The following is a 19392-nucleotide window of genomic DNA, read 5'->3' as shown; positions in this document are numbered from 1 at the left end:
CCGTGCCAGATTCCCAATTATCGAAATATCCCCCGGTTTTTTGTCAAACTTGATTTATGTACCTTCAGAAAAGTAATAAATAAATATAATATCAGGGGGGATTATTATTACTACTTATAGAAAATAAGGGGAATTATTATTGCTACTTATTCTGTCGGGTATGGCTGGATTTGTGTGCCAACAAGAAGAGGATTTTTTTTTTTAAAACGTACACTTATTAAGCTTTAAGAGTAATGAGTCAGAAGAATTTCTGCAAATGAAAACATGAGCAACCATTAGTATCTATTTTATAGTCATCCTTCCGCAATCACCATACTTTCTATTAATTACAATCCTCCTCCTCCTCCTTATGCACCGCTTTAATATTACTGCTTATTCTGTCCTGCATTTAAAAGGCTTCATGCTCGTAGTCTCAAGAACAAGAAAATATATAATTCAAATGTTTTTAGAACTGTAGGTTATTTAGGCACTTCCTTTCGAATTTTTCCAGCAGATAGATCCTAAAAGTGAAAACTCATTTTTTTTTTTTTTTTTGAGAAATAACAAAAACCATGTCCATTTATGTGTAAAAACATTAATTATTCAAAGCTATGGGGGGGGGGGAGGGGGTGCATGGGCGCCCATATAGAGGGCAAGTGGGAGCTGCCCCCTCCACTAAAAATGAGAACTTCCTTACTTTTAGTACTTTTTTCTTTGCAAAAATTTATAAAAATTTCTTTTCCAGCCGTTAATGAATAAGTTATTAAAAATGTCAAATTTTAATGTCTCTAATCTGTACTGAAATCGGTTTCCATGGGGAAAATATTCTGTTAAACCATGGGAAAAATTTTTGAGCCCCACCTCTCCCTTAAAATTTTGCATATGGGTGCCCTTGGCGTGGAGGGGGGGGGGGAGGTTCTGTGTTGATACTGTTTTCATTTACTAAAAACAGTGAGCTCGGCTCTAGTAACTTTGTGCCTGATATATTTCTGCTTTGGGAGCTCATTAAAAGGGCAAATTTATTGGTGTTTAGTTGGGTTACTGTCACAATACCGCTGTGAAGGCAGCACTGTATTGTAATGGCAAAAGCATTTTCTTTTTCCACAAACTCCCCACAAAAAGATCTTTATTTAACAAAAGTTTGTTATCACACATCATACCCTCTCCTTACACGATAAAGGAGTTTAAACTTGGATAGGTGTCCTTAGTTACGTTCGGGGGGGGGGGGGGGGGCAGTAATGGGTATATTCTCAATGCACTTTATAGGGGAAAACATAATACTTATATTCACAATTGCTTTGTTTCTGATATTGGGGAAGGGGACAATTGCCCCCACACTGATTGTCCCGATCACATGCCACCTTCCATAGTGAGCTGAATACGCCTTTGAATGTTTGAATGTTATTATACTGTTACTACTTAGGTTATTATACTGTTTTTAGAATTGCATATTCATGATTTTTTGGAGTTAATTTGTAATTCTAAACCATCTTTTATATATTTTTTTCTTTCAAACTTCAACTTTTTGTTCATCTCTCTTTACGATGAATACTTAATTCAAAAAGTGTTAGAAACATATCAAGCATTTGGTTTTGTTTAGTATTTAAAGGGTCTTTAATTTTTTCTAAGAAATAATTAAAGTTACAAAGCAAATTATACCTTTCCAAAATTGAAATAACATGCACACACATTTTACTGTCAGGAATGCACATTGGCATTTTAAGCTTACTTATGACCAATAAAAGCGTTGATAAATTGTAGCTATTATTCATAATATCTAGATTAAATAGTATTTTAAACTTTGTTTATATACTAAACTAATGTTAAAAGTAGTTGCAGGGGCGTAGCTAAGGGGGGGGGGTTTTGGGGACAAAACCCCCCCCGAAAAGTTAGTCTCAAAAAAAAAAGAGAAAAAGAAGAGAGAAGAAAAAGAAAGAAAAAAAAAAGAAGAAAAGGAAAAAATTCCAAGCGATTATATATATATATATATATATATATATATATATATATATATATATATATATATATATATATATATATAAAAGAAGTAACCCCCCCCCCCAAAAGTCGGGTCTAGCTACGCCACTGAGTAGTTGCCAAAAATTGCTACAAAGTCCTATTTTTATATCTCACTAACCTACTTTTTAAAAAGTAGTGCATTATGCTACAAACTACGAAAATATGTAACAGCTATAGTAGTTTTGCTTCTTGTAGCATGCTGCTTCCAATCTTAGTTACTATCTAGTACATTTTTATCAGAAAGAAATATTATTGTACTTCTTATGTTTTAAGACTTACTCACTGTCTTTTAATAAATTCTGATGCTTTATTATTAGATTACTGAGTTTTCTCTATTTTGTTCTTGATTGGTTAATACTGCCTCTAATTAGGTTCACTGGGTTTCTAGTTTTAATGAAACTTACAGGGCTTAACCCTGCTAAGAAATAAAGCGTATCAATGCAATAAATATAAGAACTAAACATTTTCTACTGTAGCATGGTTTGCAAGAATTAATCAACTGCTAAACTTTCAAAACTAAATTCTAGCGGGGGGCTGGGGGGGGTCTAGGTGGGCAGCCCTGGGTGTAGTAATATCTTTAAAGTCAAATGATGAAACAACTTTCTTTTCAGATGCCGTTTTGGGGAGATTCAAGCAAGGAACATTTCAAAGCAAAATTAGAGCATAAAATGTGCATTGTAAGTTTTATCTCAAAAAGGATTATTCTTAGTTATAAAAAGCATGAAAAATATTTCTTTTTTAATTTAAAAAATGTTCTTCTTCTAGGCTAAAGAAACCCCAGAATCTGATTTTGATTTATCTGATTGTAATTTGAGTGAGGTAAAACATTTATTCATATTTCTATTTGTAATTTGTGAAGATTTTTTATGAAAGCATTTTTACATCAATTATTTATTGATATTAATTTTCTTCCTTTTATTATAGATTCCTTCAGGTGTATTTTCCATGTGCAGAGTTTTTTTGAAGAAGGTAAAATGCATTTTATAAATGTCTAAAAAGCTAAATAACTTCATATTAAAAATAAAAATAGCTCAATGTACGCAAACACATTAAGGTAAATTAAGTAATGATTGATGTTTTACTTTTTCATTTCTGCTCAAAATCCCTCTCCCCTTTTATTAACATTTAATCAAGTTATACTGTTCATTTAAACTAGAAAATAAAACTTAAATATATAATTTGGTACTTGAAAATGTTTCTTCTAAATCCTCATTCTAGGCTAAGTTTAGGGTAATTAACTCATTGACAATTTTATTTTACTTTTACAGTATTTCAATTTTGCAAACTATAATTGTTATTTTTATGTATTCATTTTTTCTTTCTTTTAAAATTTTCTGCAGTCTCTTCTTTTACAAAGTAATCAACTTACAAGCCTACGTGGTGGTGGATCATTAAAAGATCTTAACCAGTTACTGGTGAGTTTTTTTCTTTCTTAATTTACTGGAAAATTGCCCGTCAAGGTATGATGGGTGAAAACTGCTTCTACATTTGAACAAAGCAGTTGCATATTTGGTGATATTTTGATAGTTTAAATTTTAATACTGAATCCAATGGATTAACCCTAAAATCCAGTAGGTAGCGTCATTATTGACCATTTTTATGTTTCTTCATGCTCCTAAAGTGAGTCTTACCAGTAAAACAATTAAGTTACCAGATCCAGTTTAGCCCTGTCAAAATAAAGCATTTACCTGCATGTCAAATATTACCAAAAAATATTATCAAATGATCATGCCGTGGGGCAAGTTTCATTGCTGATGACGTCAGCATTACTCAAGCATTCGCTATTATATACATTATATGACCATAAGTATTGGGACACTTTCAAAAACTCATATTTTTACGGATTTCTCGAGAAATAAAAGATCAATTGCTCTGCAATTTTTTTCACATAAAAGGTATACTCCAGCTGCCATTTTCCAGCAAAATTTAAGTCTACTATTCATTTAGGGGACAAGCAACAAATTGAGGAAACAAAAAAAAAAAAAAAAGATTTTTGATCATTTTTTATTGTAAATAGCTGGGAATGAGCTATAACTTTCAGAAATGAGTTAAAAACCTATCTAGAATTTATTTTTATATTTTGGTGAAAGTATCTCTTTTACCCACGGTCTTTCAAAAAGGCAAATTTTTTTAAAAGGGTTTTGGCTCATATCTCGCAGAGATTTCCGTCAAACGTTACTAAACTTTCAGAATATTTGACAGCATATTAGAAAAACCTCATAATAAAATTTGAAGTTAAAATGTTGAAAATTTAGTGAAATATGAAAGTTTAAAGCAATTAATTTTTCGCTGCACATGCACGAAAAATAGCAATTTATAACTTTCATAATCGGAAGCCCAGATACAACTCATAAAAAAAATTTCACCTTGATATCTTTAAAATGTAAAAAGTTATCAGCTATCAATGAGCAGAATTTTAATAATTCTGGGCTAGACAACGAATTGTGAGGTATAGTTCGCAAATAATCCGTTTTTGTTATAAATCACTCTGCAGCAATAACAGGAAAGTGTTGCCAGTTTGCGAACGAACCCTTACCATTCCTCGCCTATCCAAGAAATATAAAAATTCGGCTCATTAGATCTCTGATAACTTTTTACAGTTTAAAAATATCAAGGTGAATTTTGTTATGAGTTGTAGAATATATCTGGGCTTTCGATTATGAAAGTTATAAATTGCTATCTTTCGTGCATGCGCAGTGAAAAATAAATTGCTTTAAACATTCATATTTCATTAAATTTTCAATATTTTAACTTCAAATTTTATTAATATGTCTCTTTAATATGCTGTCAAATATTCTGCAAGTTTAGTAACGTTTGACAGAAAACTGCGTGATAAAAGCCAAAAACTTTCAAAAAAATATTTGCATTTTTGAAAGAAATGCTTATATTTCTGTGGGTATAAGAGATACTTTCACGAAAATACAAAAATAAATTCTAGATAAGTTTTTACTCATTTCTAATATAAAAAATGCTTATAAAGCTTATTCTCAGCTATTTACAATGAAAAATGATCAAAAACTTTTTTGTGTTTCCTCAATTTGTTGCTGGTCCCCTAAATGAATAGTAGACTTAATTTTAAATGGAAAATGAGAGCTGGAGTATACTTTTTATGTGTATTAAAATTACATAGCAATTGGTCTTTTATTTTTCTAGAAACCCCTAAAAATGTGAATTTTTGAAAGTGTCCCAATAACTTTTTGTCATATAGTGTATATGAGGATAAGACGCAACGAATTTGCATAGGCTAAATTTTCTCTCTTAATTATGTAAGCTTTTACTGTTTCATGTTATACAATTCATCTCTTGTGAGTAGATTCATATTGGTATTAACATATATTTTCCTGCTGCTGTCGGTTAGGGAATTTCCTGCTGGATTGTGCCGGATGGAGCAATCTTTCCCTAATTTTTCAGATAAATATACACATATACAGGCTGTCATATAAAACGCTTTGAAAGCTAGAAAAAGATTTTGAGTTGGAGAATTTAAACAAGTTTTGCTGTGGCATTTCACGTAATATGCAAAAAATGGTACTGTAAAATCTGAGTGTAGGACTATTGTTCATGTTTTATTCCTTCTGAAACTGACTTATCTCAACCTGAATTATGGCACTGAACTTAATTCACATTTTAGAAGCAGAAAAGGATGAAGAAAGTTGAATTATCTATTGCTACTGGCACATGACCCTCTTTCACTCATTGTTATAAAAAATAGGATGATTGTGTGACCGCTCTCTTAGTAGCAATGGCATAGCCAAAGGGAAAGTCCACAAGGTCTGAACCCTCCCCAGAAATGATTTAAAAAATTCAAAACTAAAAATGTTCTTTTTTCCCACAGAACTTTCCAATTCTTATTGTAAAAGAAAACTTGAATACATACAGTGAAACCTGTGTATAACTATATATATATACTGTCTATGATGATAATTTCCTTGATCCCAGCAAAATGTTAGCATAAGTAATTAAACTGTCTATAATGATAACCTATCTATAACAATATTTTTTTTTAGGTTCCCTTTCCCAACAGTATCATATTGTCGAAAGAATTCATTGCATTTCCTACTCCTGGAATAATATTAAAAGAAATAATTTGATAACATGAATGATTTGAAAACATACTCTTCCAACCCTCTGTTTCTCGTTAAAAATATAAAAAAGAATAGCCATACATTATTATTTACAAAAAATTGCTGTCACGTTAAAGTACTCTTTACAGTGTTGACTTGGTAAAAAGCAACTTCCAACCAGTCAAAGCCATAGTATGGTCCCAGTCCTTTTGTAACAAGTAGGCTGTGGTAAAACCATTTTAACCACCAGAACTATTAGTTGTGTTAGATGATTTTAAGCTAAACCAGATATTAGGACGTCTGTTATTAGGCTGGGTTTTTCTTTACTTTTTTAAAACTTTATATATATTCAATTATGGTTATACAATATTAAGTATTATTAATATATTAATGTATTGGACCCCTCCAAAATTAAATCCGGGCTAGGCCAATGCGCATGTATTTCATTACTTGTCAGAGTCCAGTACATCTGTTCAGGGGCCTGCACAGAAATTTTGGGACCCTTCACAAATGACTTTTACGGAGCCCACTCCATATTGTTTACCCCTACTTATCCACATATTAGGGCTCAACCAATGGCAATACTTGCCCGATGCCTATTGTTGGCTGCTTGTTTAAAGTCAGCCAATGACCGATTATTTTTTGTTTCAAATGGCCGAGGGCCAAATGGAAACACTTTACTAAAGATGGCCAAAATGTAGGTTTCAAATATTTTTAAAGTATTCACTATGATGTAGTAACCGATGGTAAGTCATATAAATGATTGATCAATTCTTGGTCTGGATCAAAAAGATAAGGCTGTCTTTGGGGCCTCACCCAACTAGTTAAACCACATGTAGTAGGTAGGAAAGACCCTAGAGTGAGATGTGATACATGCAATGTGCTGCTTTGTCGAGTTTTTAATTTATAGAAAAAATAGTATTTTGTTTGTCCTACCTTTGCTTCTTTTCATTTTGGCAATACTTTTTATTAAACTAATCTGTTGATATTTTTTAAATTTTAGGTGCTTAATCTTAAGGATAACAAAATAGCTTCTTTACCCGAAGATTTTTCTTACCTAGCTTCTTTACAGGTAAAACAATTTAAATTTAAAAAGAATATCATTATTTCAAACTTAAAGTGGTAAAGATATTTTCAATAATAATCTCCTTTCAGTTTTGTTGACATGATTGTTGTGTTTCTTTCATTGCAGGAATTGAATCTCGAGAATAATCGTTTGAAAAAGTTACCTATTTCATTTAGCAGATTAGCAAATCTTCGTTGTCTGAATTTAAAAAGTAATTAGCTCATGTTCAGAATTTCTGTATATATTATCTAAAAATACTCTAAAGTATTTTGAAAATTGGCAAAAAGCCAATATTATAATAGGTTTCGATGTTTTTTTTTTTTTTAATGAAAATGTAGTGAAAATTGAATTTTTCATGTGGTTTTAAAAACATTCAACTTTGACTCAGGGCCGGGGTTGAGTTTTTGATACCCAAAACCTGATTTTGACGGGACGTGTCAGAAACTAGTAGACAACTCAAATACCTGACGAATAAGTCAAATACTGACATTATTTCCAAATGCAATCATTATTACCATTTTTTATAAACGTTTAAGATTTCCTCATACTGAAAAAATATTTAACTACAATTTACATATCATCAATCAAGTTCTGGAACCAATCACATAAAATGTCTTCAGTGGCCCAAGCTCGATTATTAGCACGCCAAAATGCAGTTGATTACGAGTAATCTACAATCTTTGGGAGTTTGGATTTTGAAAGAGAGGAAAATTTTATCTGTTTGCATTGCCGCATTTGCGTAAAACCAAAACTCATCCGCGTAAAATAAAATAAAGGTGTAATATCTTCAACTTAAAATCTTAAACCACATATAAACCTTAAAGGTAAGATCTTAAACCATGTATAATCGAAACCGCATAAAATGAACCCACGTAAAACAAGGGTCTACTGTATACTTTTATCACACTTGATAAATTTTATGAAGTGATAAATCTGAAACAACAACTAACCACCTTTATTGCTGCGAACAGGAGTACAAAAATATCTAATGTACAAAAGTTCAATATGGCTGTGGGCGGGAGGGTAAACTTTAATCGGAAGCCTGCTTGGCCGTTTTTGGAAAAAATACATATAGCATTAGTGAGTTTTGTTTCAATGTGCGTAGAATTTTTAAAACAAAAGGTGAGGGGCCCTGAAATGAGACTTAGCTTCCCCAAACTTCAGGCCCTGCTTCCACAGGTTGGTCCTTCAGGTTAATCTGGCCCTGCTTACATGTATATAAAATACTATATTAGAAATGGCAAAATATATTAAAGTTATCATGTCATTATTTGTTCACTATAGATCTACATATTCATTATATGTATTTGCTTTTCATTTCAGATAACAAGTTAACAGCTTTCCCTGAGCAGATTTGTTCGCTGACATCATTAGAAGATTTAAATTTACTTTGTAATTCCAAAATTAAATTGCTACCGCAAGCTATTTGTAATTTGCATCAACTTAAATCTTTTGATATTGATACAAACAGTATACTTTATCCACCAAATGGTGAGTAAATTTTTTTGTAAAACAATTATTTAAATGAACTATTGTGTCATGTTGCTGAATTGCTATAGTATTGTAAAGTATGTAATTATGCCGGAGCCAAAAGCTCAAATTATTATATCCTTTGGAGAGATCTACTTTAGATCTGAAGTTATAATATGTGTAAAGTTAAAGCCTATTTGAATGTAAAACTTTTAGATGCTTTTTATTTTCTTCTAAGGAAATATTTGATAAAAATCTGCCACCTAATCTAATAAGTTTACATTTGATCAATGTTGTTTTTATGTAAGTTTTTACAATCATAACTTATAATATTTTTAAAGTATTGCATCAATCTTTGAGTTTATTTTTAAATTTTAAAATAATTGCTTATCTTAATTTTCTCATGTTTTGACCATGTTCAGTTTCATTACTGTTTATGAATTTTTATTTTCAAATTTGTACACCAGCACAGTTCAAAGTTACATTGTTGGGAGGGAAAGTTTTTAAATGTATTCTGCATTTTAAGGGCTGATTTTTGTATGCACGGAGTGTAGTTTTTAAATGAGGGAGGGAGGGAGGGTTTTCCGAATAAATGGAAAACATGCTGTTTTATTAGACTTTTAACATTATATCACTATTGTAGCCCCCAAAACAGAATGCTACTAAATGTGCAATGTACGTTGCAGAGCAGATGCCTAGAACAATTCTTTTCAAACTTTGGGGATTTTTACGAGAAGAAGCTGTCCGGTGAAATTTTTTTCAAAATTGAAGTCTTAAAATCGACCCGAAGTAAAAAATATCTTCATATAATCATCGTTTTGAATTAAATCTGCTCTGCAATGTACGTGGCAGAGCAGATGCCTTGAACAATTCTGTTCAAACTTTGGGGATTTTTACGGGAAGAAGCTCTCCGGTGAAATTCTTTTCAAAATTGAAGTTCTAAAATTGACCCAAAGTAAAAAATATCTTCGTATAATCATCGTTTTGAATTATTCATTTATAAAGTTGGTCCTGATTTTTGGATTACCCCTTAGTAATATAATTATCATTTTATCCATTATTGTTTACTTTCTTTTACAACAGTTTTTTTATTTATTTCCACAGTTTCAAAAAAATTGTCCATTTTGTAAAAAGGATGTTTTTTTGTTTCATTTTTATTATTATGTACTATCACTGTTGGTGTTGTTGTTTAAGGTTTGCTCTCTCTTTATTTGTTTTTCTCTCTGTTTCATTGAATCATTTACTGTACATTTTTTTTTTTGAACTTGTCACTCCTAATTAACTTTATATAAAAAACATATACATTCGTATCATTGTACATCTGCTTCAATTTTCTTTTCATATTTTTCATGTTACATCTAATAATAATTTTACACTGAAAAAAAAAAAAATACCCTGCTTTTGTAGGTATATAGATCCATTTCAGATTATATGCAGGATATTTCACATTATTATTATAGCATTAGCTGCATTGCCCGGCTTTGCAAGGTCTACCTGGAAAATAAAAGTTATGTCAAGTGACGCACATGTTCAACAATCAGGCTTTAATTGGAGGAAAAAAAAACTAAAATTTCCCGTCCAAACAATCATTCTTAAAGAAAGAAAACGTCAAATAAAAAATTCCTGAACAAATTAAATGCAACTGTCCTGATTTTCTTCTGCTGGCGGTACAAAAAAAAAAGGAAAGAAGATAAATTGCCAAATAATAATCAAAAAAAGAAATTTTTACCTTTTTAATTCGTCACAATCGAGAAAAAAAAGTGGCAACCTTCTGAAACTTTATTCACGCTAATTTAAAATGGAGATCACGCAAACAATAATTTTCTGATATAAAAATGGAGTTCCATTAGGCTTAAAAGTGCTTTAAATTTTTTTCCCGGTGATTTTACAGCTTTTTGTTTGGAAATTCGAAGGATGTGGATGAACCCTATGGGATTTTTTTTGTGGGCTTTCAAATGGGACCTGAATCAAAGAAATCAGATAATTATTTCTTGTAGAAAGAGCCATTTTCGGGTCCTAAAATTAAAATTCGAGTTGTTTGGTTATTTTTTGGCGTTCGGAAACCCCTCTATGTTCCTTCTCGGGTGCCCAAGTAACTCCAAGTCGAATTCGGTCGAGATCAGACAAAAACTAGATTTGTATAGGGAACATACACACACACACATATTCTCTGTTTTATTTAAAATATAGATTTAAAAGAAAATGACTTCAGTAGTTAGGATTGCAATTAATGGAGATAATAAATATTCTACAAGTTTTTTTTGTCTTCAGTTGTAGCCTTTAAAAATTGAAAGCCCGTGATTGAATGGACATCTGATTATTAAGCAATGAAAGGGGCTCAATTTAATGAATTTTTAATTTTATAAATAAATGAAGTTTTGTGTAATCACTAAAAATTGCAACTATTGAAAGCTTTAATTTCCAAATGGAATTTCTAAGGTTGTATGCATCTTAGGATGTTTACAAAAAAGTACAGAGTGAAAATTTCTTAAAAGGAATAAATATTTTTCAATCTCTGTTTAGGATTTTTTTTCTCCCCTTTCCATGAGGGGAAAAGAAGGAGTCGATCATTTTTCCTCCGACTCCATTGCCCTGTTATAAATATATTGTTTTTTTTTTTTTTTAATTCTAAATATTTGTATTTTTGTATGTATGAAAATTTTAAACATTACTTTTGTTTTCTTACAGAAGTGTGCAATAATGGGCTTGAATGTATTATGAAATTTTTTTGTGATGGTATGTAGAGTGTTGAAAACTCCTCATTTTCACCCTATCTGTAATGGTTGTAAAATAATTTTATGGTATTCATGATAAGAATTATTAAAGTAATTTATAATCTGGTGATAAGGAAATTGATATAATGGTCCAGTTTTGGGAAGAAAAAAAAGGGCAAACTTTTTCTTACTTAATATTAATTCAGTAGAGGCAAAATAAATTGCCAATTGATTAGGAATAATGTTCAGTGAAAAATGCCAATTTTATAATTTTGTTAATGGGTCGTCTTCATATCAAAATGAATGACAACTTCAAAATTTCAAGTAGCAACCCCATCTCATATATTTCTATTCGGCCTCAAAGTTTAACCTCATGTGCCATTTTTCATGTCATTTGGTTCAGCCATTGCTTTTAAATTAAATTGAGAGGAAAAGCCTTGCATGGTAGAATTTGATGTTTTTGCTTATAATATCTAAAATACTGTGATTAAGTGCTGTTTGTAGTGTAAATATTATGTTACTTCCTTTATAATATAATATTTTCTCAAAGCTGTGCAACACAAAAGTTATCTAAATGAAATTGTCAAACATCATAAGTAAAAAAAGAAGTTCAGAAAAGAAAATCTTTTGTGATAGAATATAATTGAAATTCATTTTTCAACTTGAAAGAAAATACCTGAATGAGCAAGAAGAGTAATGATTCAGAAACAATTTTATTTTTTGTTGAGTAAGTCTTTTTATTTATGTTAGACTTGAGAAGAAGTTTTACATCTGTAGGGTTGCCCGTCAGAAAATCTTTTTACTATTGGTTGTAAAAAATCATATGAGTTACTATAGACATTTTACTTTCATTCAGTTTTGGGGTGTTTTTAAGATTTTGAACCTGTACTATTATTATGAAAGTGTTTGATTTTTATTGGATGCGATTACTCAATACTGATATCAATTCTTTTGATTTTCAGTATGTACAATAAACTCTCAATTATCCATGTAATAGGGTCGCATGAGAACCTCAGATAAGTTAAGACCATGGATAATCCGAAAAATAGGTAAAAGACGATACTCTCGTGTGCAGGTAAACGGCAGTATCTGCAGAAATGAGTTTTCGAGATATTTGAAGAAACGTGTGTCGCCTTCAATATTACCCATAAGGAAACCTTGGAATTAGACGCTTTTTTCGCGCCTTTTTTCAGCGGAAGCCAAATAAACAAGCTTGTACAATAAAGCCAACGTACAATAGAGGACAAAAATGCAAAAAAGTAAAAAATGAAAAATTTGCAGTTACTGCCCTTTACCCGCACACGACAGAATAGCCAAAAAATATGAATAACACTCACACTTACATTTAAATCCTAGCAAAAACCATTGCTACATTGCATTTACTAACATTGAATGTAAAAAATATACTTAAGAGGTAAAAATAAACAATAACACAATCATAAGTTTTTAAAAAAATGAAAAGACCCGTGGATAATCCAATGGCCGATAATCGAGTGTTTACTGTTTAATGATATATTATGTCTATATGTTGCTGTGAAAGACTGAAAGTGGAGAATGTCGATTTTCACCGGTCATTCACCAGAAAATTTTTGTACTTTTGTTACTATCTTTGGTATGTAAATGTTGATATTCACTAGCTAATGTCAACATTTACCAGATTTTAGACTTTTACAGTGACTACATGTATATGTATGTAGATATGATACATATACACACATATATATATCTTTTATTTTTTCCCCTTCAGAAATGGGAAAAGAGTATTCTGCGATAAAATATGAAGTGCCACAAAAGCAAACTGATGATGAAAGCTCAAATCCTGATAGTGAATCATCAGATTTATCTGTAAAGTTTATCGAATTCTTTATTATATTTTGTTAGTTCTGAAGTTTTAATTATTCTTTGTTAAACGGTAAAATGTATATTTTAGTATGTGCGTCGATATATGTATATATTGCATGTATATGTGTGCATGTAGGTTTTATATGTTTATAATTATGTAGTTTCTATTGGGAAAAACTCTAAAACAAATACAAATAATCTAGTATGCTGATGAAAATATATTGATATTGCTTAGGTAATTATATAGTACTTAGTGATACAAATTATTTTAGATCACAGCATTGTACTACATTTGTTATTAATTTTAAATATTACACTTTTATTATTATTTTAGTTTAGTGGGTAGTCGGTTTCATCTTACTGCCCACTATTAGAGATTGATTTTGAAGCTTTTATTGTGTAGTGTAAAAGGTTTTTTTCTAATACTGAAACTTTTATTTGAACTGAAACAAAATCAGCACTAATTTATCTATTGTGAAAAGTGCACACTTTTAAGTAGCTTTAAAAAGTCCTTGATGAATCTTATTTTATACTTAAAAAGTCCTTAAATACTCCTTGAAAAAAAAATTCAAAATTTTCTTACAAACCATGTCAAGGCTAAAATATTCATGTACAGTGACCTCTCACTTATACGCGACCAAAGGGGACAGCGAAATTTTCGCGTACAAGTGAGATTCGCGCATAAATGAAACACCCCAAAAATAAGCTTAAATACAGTAAGTTATCAACAGTTATAGTAATACTAATAGTACACTACTGATACTAATGAATAAATACGCACATAATTTCCATTTATGCATTGTAATTTAATAAAAATGTAAAATTTGAAGTTGTATGTTTTGTCATTTTTTATACACTGTACAGTATGTAAGCGAATTCCACGAAACCTAAAAACTGTCGCGTGATCAGTGTCATAGTTTGTGAGGATACAAAAGATCCTCGATACGCTATGTCAATGCTTTCCGCTTGACCACGACTTTTAGGAACGTCAACCTTTTCGCATGTAACCCGTTCTCCCCTCTCGATGTCAATCACAAGACTAACTGCACCCCCAATTGCGTTCTTGGAAACATTTTGAACATTGGAATAAAGGTGTGTAAAAGCATTCCAAGAGACATCAAGAAGGGTACAAATCTTTCGATAAGCAAAGCGTGGATAGGCGATTTAACTAAAACTTGAAAAATTTTTATCGCGCATAAGTGAAAGGTGCACTTTAGGTTTCGCGTATAAATGAACAAGAGTTAACATTGTTTTCCTATATCGCTGGCCGGGCCCGTGAGAAAAACGCGCATAAGTGAAAAACGCGTATAACAGAGATCGCGTATATAAGCGAGAGATCACTGTATTAATATAAAAATTTACAAGACTGCTCCTGGTGAGCAAAAAAGTGACCATTTCCAAGAGAATGAATTTTAAGCTTTTTTTTTCACAAATAAAAATGCTGTTTGTATTTGCTACTGTGCTATGCATACAAATTCATAAATAATGAAAGCATTTCAATTTTTTGTAGTACATTAATTCTATGCTCTAAAGCTTACTGAGTTTAGAGTTAAATGGTTTTAAAGTTTGGTTTTAGGTTTATTACTATTCAGTATATTTCAAACATTATGCAACTAATATAAATTTCTTGAAAATCAGTTGTGACAGTACAAAATAGAAACTAACTCAAGCTATGTGAAATGAGTTCCTATTGAAATGTAATTTTTTCTTGCCTGATTGAAGTGGTAAAATATCCAATATTTTTACTGAGAGAGTCATTAGTCAAAGAACTTTGTATGAATAACTAAATGGAACTAAGTTTCACAAATCGAGACAAACTGGAAGCTTGATACCAAAGGCTTTTGTTTTGTGTTACAAAAAATTATTTTAAAAACTTTTATTATTAAAGGTGCTACTGTATTTTTCTGCAGGTTTTTAACTTTAATTAGTTCAATTTCTAAAACTTGTAAAAACATAACTGATAGTTATACAATTTTTAAGTGTCTTACTTTTTTTTAGTATTTCCCTGTTGTAATATGTGCTGTATCTATGTTTCATTGTGCGTTATTTTTCTTAATAATATTACTATTAAAATTGTAAGTTAAAGTACGTAGTTTAATTCCATTTTTTGCTAACTTATTTTGTTATTAATATTATAGTTATTTATTTTATTTAGTTATTTATTTTTTGAAGAATTTATAATGATGTCATCATTTTATTTTTTGTGGTATCTTATTTAATATCACTTTAAAAATGGATTTGCTTTATGTTCTTATTTTAATTTAGTTTGCAGATTTTTTCCCTATTTTTTTCATTCTTGTTATTTTGTTTTTAAATGTATAAACAAGTGTCATAAAAAATAATTTTACTTTTTTTACAACTACGCTACGCACTTGCTCATTGTGAAACCAACACACTTGCATGTGTTTTTAAAATAATTTGTAAAATTTTCATGACTAATTTTGCTGACATTATTTTACTATCATTGTAGGCACCTTATCTTCAGTACCAAAGAGCAAAGGCATGTAGCAGCTTATATATTTTGGTTTTATTTTTTAAATAATTGCTCAAAATGTTTTGATTCTAAATAGGATTTTTGCTTGCTTTTGCATGAACAAATTAAGACATGATGATTTTGAGGCATGCTAGTATTTTTTCTTACGAGTGTTTTTTTAAATTAGTTGCATGAGAAAGAAATTGTTTTATATTTTCTTTGTGTTTAATGTTTTACAAAAATTTTTTGCAAAAATTTATTTCTATACGTTTTCACTAATTAAAATTGAAGCTTACACAGATGAAAATATTATTGTACCAATTTTCACTGCTACTGAGATTAAGTATAGTGAAGCATGTCTTAATAGATAAATTTTTACCCAGTGAATATTTTTGACACAATATTTTATTTTTCGTATTTTGTAAAATAACGTGTTATGTATTTTGTACATAACACTAATGTCGTATCATCTTACTATGGATCAACATTAAAAAGAAAATTGTTTTTGCAATTCTCAGTAATCTTGTTCATAATTTAATCTCAAATTGTGTGTTATAGTTAACCATTACTTTATATTAATGTTTATTTAAACTAGTCATAAAATCAAGCTTTGATCATTTTCTGTGTATGATTTCAAAGATTTTCTTTCAATTGCTTTTTAAAAATATATTATGCTAAAATATTAGTATATTTGTTTTAAAATAATTTTTAAGTTTTTTACTTTCTATGCAAAAGAAAGAGTTATTTTTGGCATACAATTATGTTGTCGTATCAGTAGTAATGAGTTTTTTCAATTTTTAATTTTTATTTTTGTTTAATGATCATTTTCTTTATTAAATTGCTAACCTTTAATTTTTCTCTTTGTGTAAAACCAACAGTTGCAAATCCTGAATGAGTGTTATTTGCATCTGAATCTTTCATATATATATTTTTAATTATTATTATTGAAAAAAGTTTTTAGTATAGTATTTGCTTAATATTTTTTTTTAATTTTCTTTTTGACGTATAAAAATTTGACTGTTTACTTCAATTATTCATTATGCTTTAGGACAAAATAATTTGATGGATTGCTTGCATTGAGCTTTATTCTTTACAAATTCAATTTAAGTAGTCTTTTAATGTATTGAAAAGTATACAAACTTCTCAGTCACTGTTCCAACTATAATGTCTTCATTTCTAAAATTTATTATTACTTTATTATTATTTCGTCTTTTAAAGCTTATGTGTTTAAAAATTGAGTTTGTTAACACATTTTATTATCCCATTTCAACACTTTAGTGTTCTATAAAATGATTTTCAAAATTTAGTTGCATGTGTAGTTTTTCCTACATAGCTAACTGTTCTTTGTTACAAGGTCAAACCTCCATAGATCAAACTTTCACACATCAAAATTTTCTATGTATCGAAATTCCAGTGAATTTCCATGTCCATTACATCGAAAAATTGTTTCTATTTATCGACAAAATCTCTATGTATCGAAAAAAAATTTGAGACATTCATAGACTTTTTTTTCCACTTTAGGCTGTTTGTCTCATGAAAAATGAAGGTTTGAAGAGAAATTTATGTTTACTAAAGGTGGCTAGGAAACTCACAAGGAATCGGGTTGAGGGGTGTGTAGATAGGGGGTTGTTCCGTTCTGGAGTTCTTAAATTCCTACAAGTTTATTTTAAATCTTAGTTGCAACCAGTAATACAGTACAATCAGTTTGAAGCTATCCCTATTGTCTGCTGATTATATTTCCTAGTCTTTTTAGCTTCAGTGAAAATCATTCAAGTTAAGTAGATTTTTTACTTTTCTTTCGATTACATTGTCAAAATGAAAATCCCCTTATGTTGCAGATCAAGTTGCATTGCCGAAGAATAAATATGTCTGAAGGCGCAAAAATGACATTTCTTGTAAATTTAGTATTTTTGCAAGCAGAGTACCTGCTATAATGAGAAATCGGAAAGCTGTAATAAATATACTGAAACTTATAGAAAACTTTCACAAAGAAACATAAAACAACATTACAGTTGGTTTTTAGAAACTATGCAGTACATTTTTTACATTTAATTTTTTAATTATTAACTTTTATTTAATCTGATGTTCCTTTATTTTAGAAATTGGTTTCACACGAAAATTAGCTTTAATTATAATGTATTAGGAGATTTTTATGATAAACTAAGATAGTTTCTATACCTCGAAATTTCTATATTTTAAATTTTCCCCCGGCAATTTGCTACTTTGATCTATGGAGGTCCGACTGTATTTATTCTACAGATGTATCCAACGTTTTAGCAATTTTCTTCCATATCTCATGTGTTTCAAGTATAATTTGTTTAACAATATTTTAATTTTTAACTTTTTCAAAACTATTTTTTAACATTTTTCCACTATTGAAAGTGATCAGCAATTTTAACATTACATCTAGAGTTGAGTTTAGTTTTTTGTTAGCATAATATTTGCTAGCATAAATAAAGCTAGACCATCGCTTTTAGCTTGTTTTTCACCGTACATACTACATCTAAAATACTAATGCTCTCGATGATTACATATAATTCATATTACTCAAAACATGGATGCTTTTTAACATTTACCTTAAAAAACTGTTAACGAAGTTCAAGCAGTCTTTCAAGCAACATGTAAAGAACTAAAAGAAAATAGTGTAGAAAAGATACTCAGTAGAGGATACTCAAAACTATTAACGATTCATTTTCGTATTGCTTCCTGAAAAAATTCAAAGCGCCATTTGATGGGGCTTGAAGCTGATGTTTGATATTTTAGAAGTATATCTACATTTCTCCCCCTTTCCCTTGCAAATGGCTATATTTTTTATTTTTGGACAAGCGTAATATAAATAAATTTCCATTGAACTTTTCACATTCAGTTACTTTTTTCATTGAAAAAATAGATTGTTGTGCTATTTTTTTTAAGATTCCAGTTTCTTTTGCATTGAAAATATTTTATCTTCATTTCTGTCACAAAGTTTAATTAATTGATTTTTCTTCTTTTTTTCAGTGAAGTATTTAGCTCAGCTTTTTTTGAGCAAAAAAAAAAAAAAAAATTTTTTTAACAAATGTGTAACAAGATGTTTTAAGTGCATAAAACATTTTTCCTTATCAGCTTAAAAATCATGTACATTTCCACTACAGAGATATAGATTTGAAATTATATTGTCTTACATTTTTTTATTTATGTATTTGTTATTTATTTAATCTTACCCTTGTTCATTTCTTAATTTTTCTGCACTAAAATAATCAAATAAGTTTCTTAATTTATGTTTTGGTGCTTTGTTGTTTTTAAGACTCAGTTTTTAATCTATTTTTTAAAATCTTGATTTTTGATTATTTCATTTAAAATTGAAGCAATTTTATTAAATAGGAGCAGCGTCAAAAAGATCTCATTCTTATGGAAGAAGCTCTTAAAGAAAATTCTGCCGTTCAGTCTACATCATCTGTAAATGCAAGTTCAAGGAGACAAAAACTACTCGAAGACATTGTGCAGGTTCATCTTTTCCCCTTGTACTCCAAATTTATATTGGATTGTGTTCCATAATTCCCATCACATCATTTTTTCAACTGTCTTTTTTTTTCTCCTTTTGTCATTTTAAAAATTCCAATTTTAAGAGGTCACTAATTTCAATTAAAATTGCAAGAAATGACATTTTTCCTTCCTATGCTGTCACTAGTCTTGCATAACATAGGTGAACGGCGTTCGCAGAAAATTTTTGGCTCTGCAGAAATTTTATTTTAAACTGCTAACGTTAATTTAAAAAACGAAAAAAAA

General features: G+C 29.8%; 1 protein-coding gene across 1 annotated transcript in view; it reads left to right on the top strand.

Annotated features, from left to right (window-relative positions):
• Positions 1 to 2608: 2608 nt before the first annotated feature.
• Positions 2609 to 19392, top strand: part of LOC129225792 (E3 ubiquitin-protein ligase LRSAM1-like) — a 48603-nt gene continuing 31819 nt past the window's right edge. The window contains exons 1-11 of the mRNA XM_054860305.1: positions 2609 to 2675; positions 2764 to 2817; positions 2923 to 2967; positions 3339 to 3413; positions 7066 to 7134; positions 7255 to 7339; positions 8452 to 8619; positions 11287 to 11334; positions 13060 to 13157; positions 15625 to 15654; positions 18988 to 19110. Of these exons, the coding sequence (XP_054716280.1) occupies positions 2610 to 2675; positions 2764 to 2817; positions 2923 to 2967; positions 3339 to 3413; positions 7066 to 7134; positions 7255 to 7339; positions 8452 to 8619; positions 11287 to 11334; positions 13060 to 13157; positions 15625 to 15654; positions 18988 to 19110 (861 nt within the window). The 5' untranslated portion in view covers position 2609. The remainder of the gene's footprint in view (positions 2676 to 2763; positions 2818 to 2922; positions 2968 to 3338; positions 3414 to 7065; positions 7135 to 7254; positions 7340 to 8451; positions 8620 to 11286; positions 11335 to 13059; positions 13158 to 15624; positions 15655 to 18987; positions 19111 to 19392) is intronic.

This window comes from Uloborus diversus, chromosome 1, assembly GCF_026930045.1.
Source record: "Uloborus diversus isolate 005 chromosome 1, Udiv.v.3.1, whole genome shotgun sequence".
Classification (NCBI taxonomy): domain Eukaryota; kingdom Metazoa; phylum Arthropoda; class Arachnida; order Araneae; family Uloboridae; genus Uloborus; species Uloborus diversus.
The sequence above is the reverse complement of the archived record's forward strand: the minus strand, read 5'-3'. Positions and strand labels throughout refer to the sequence as shown.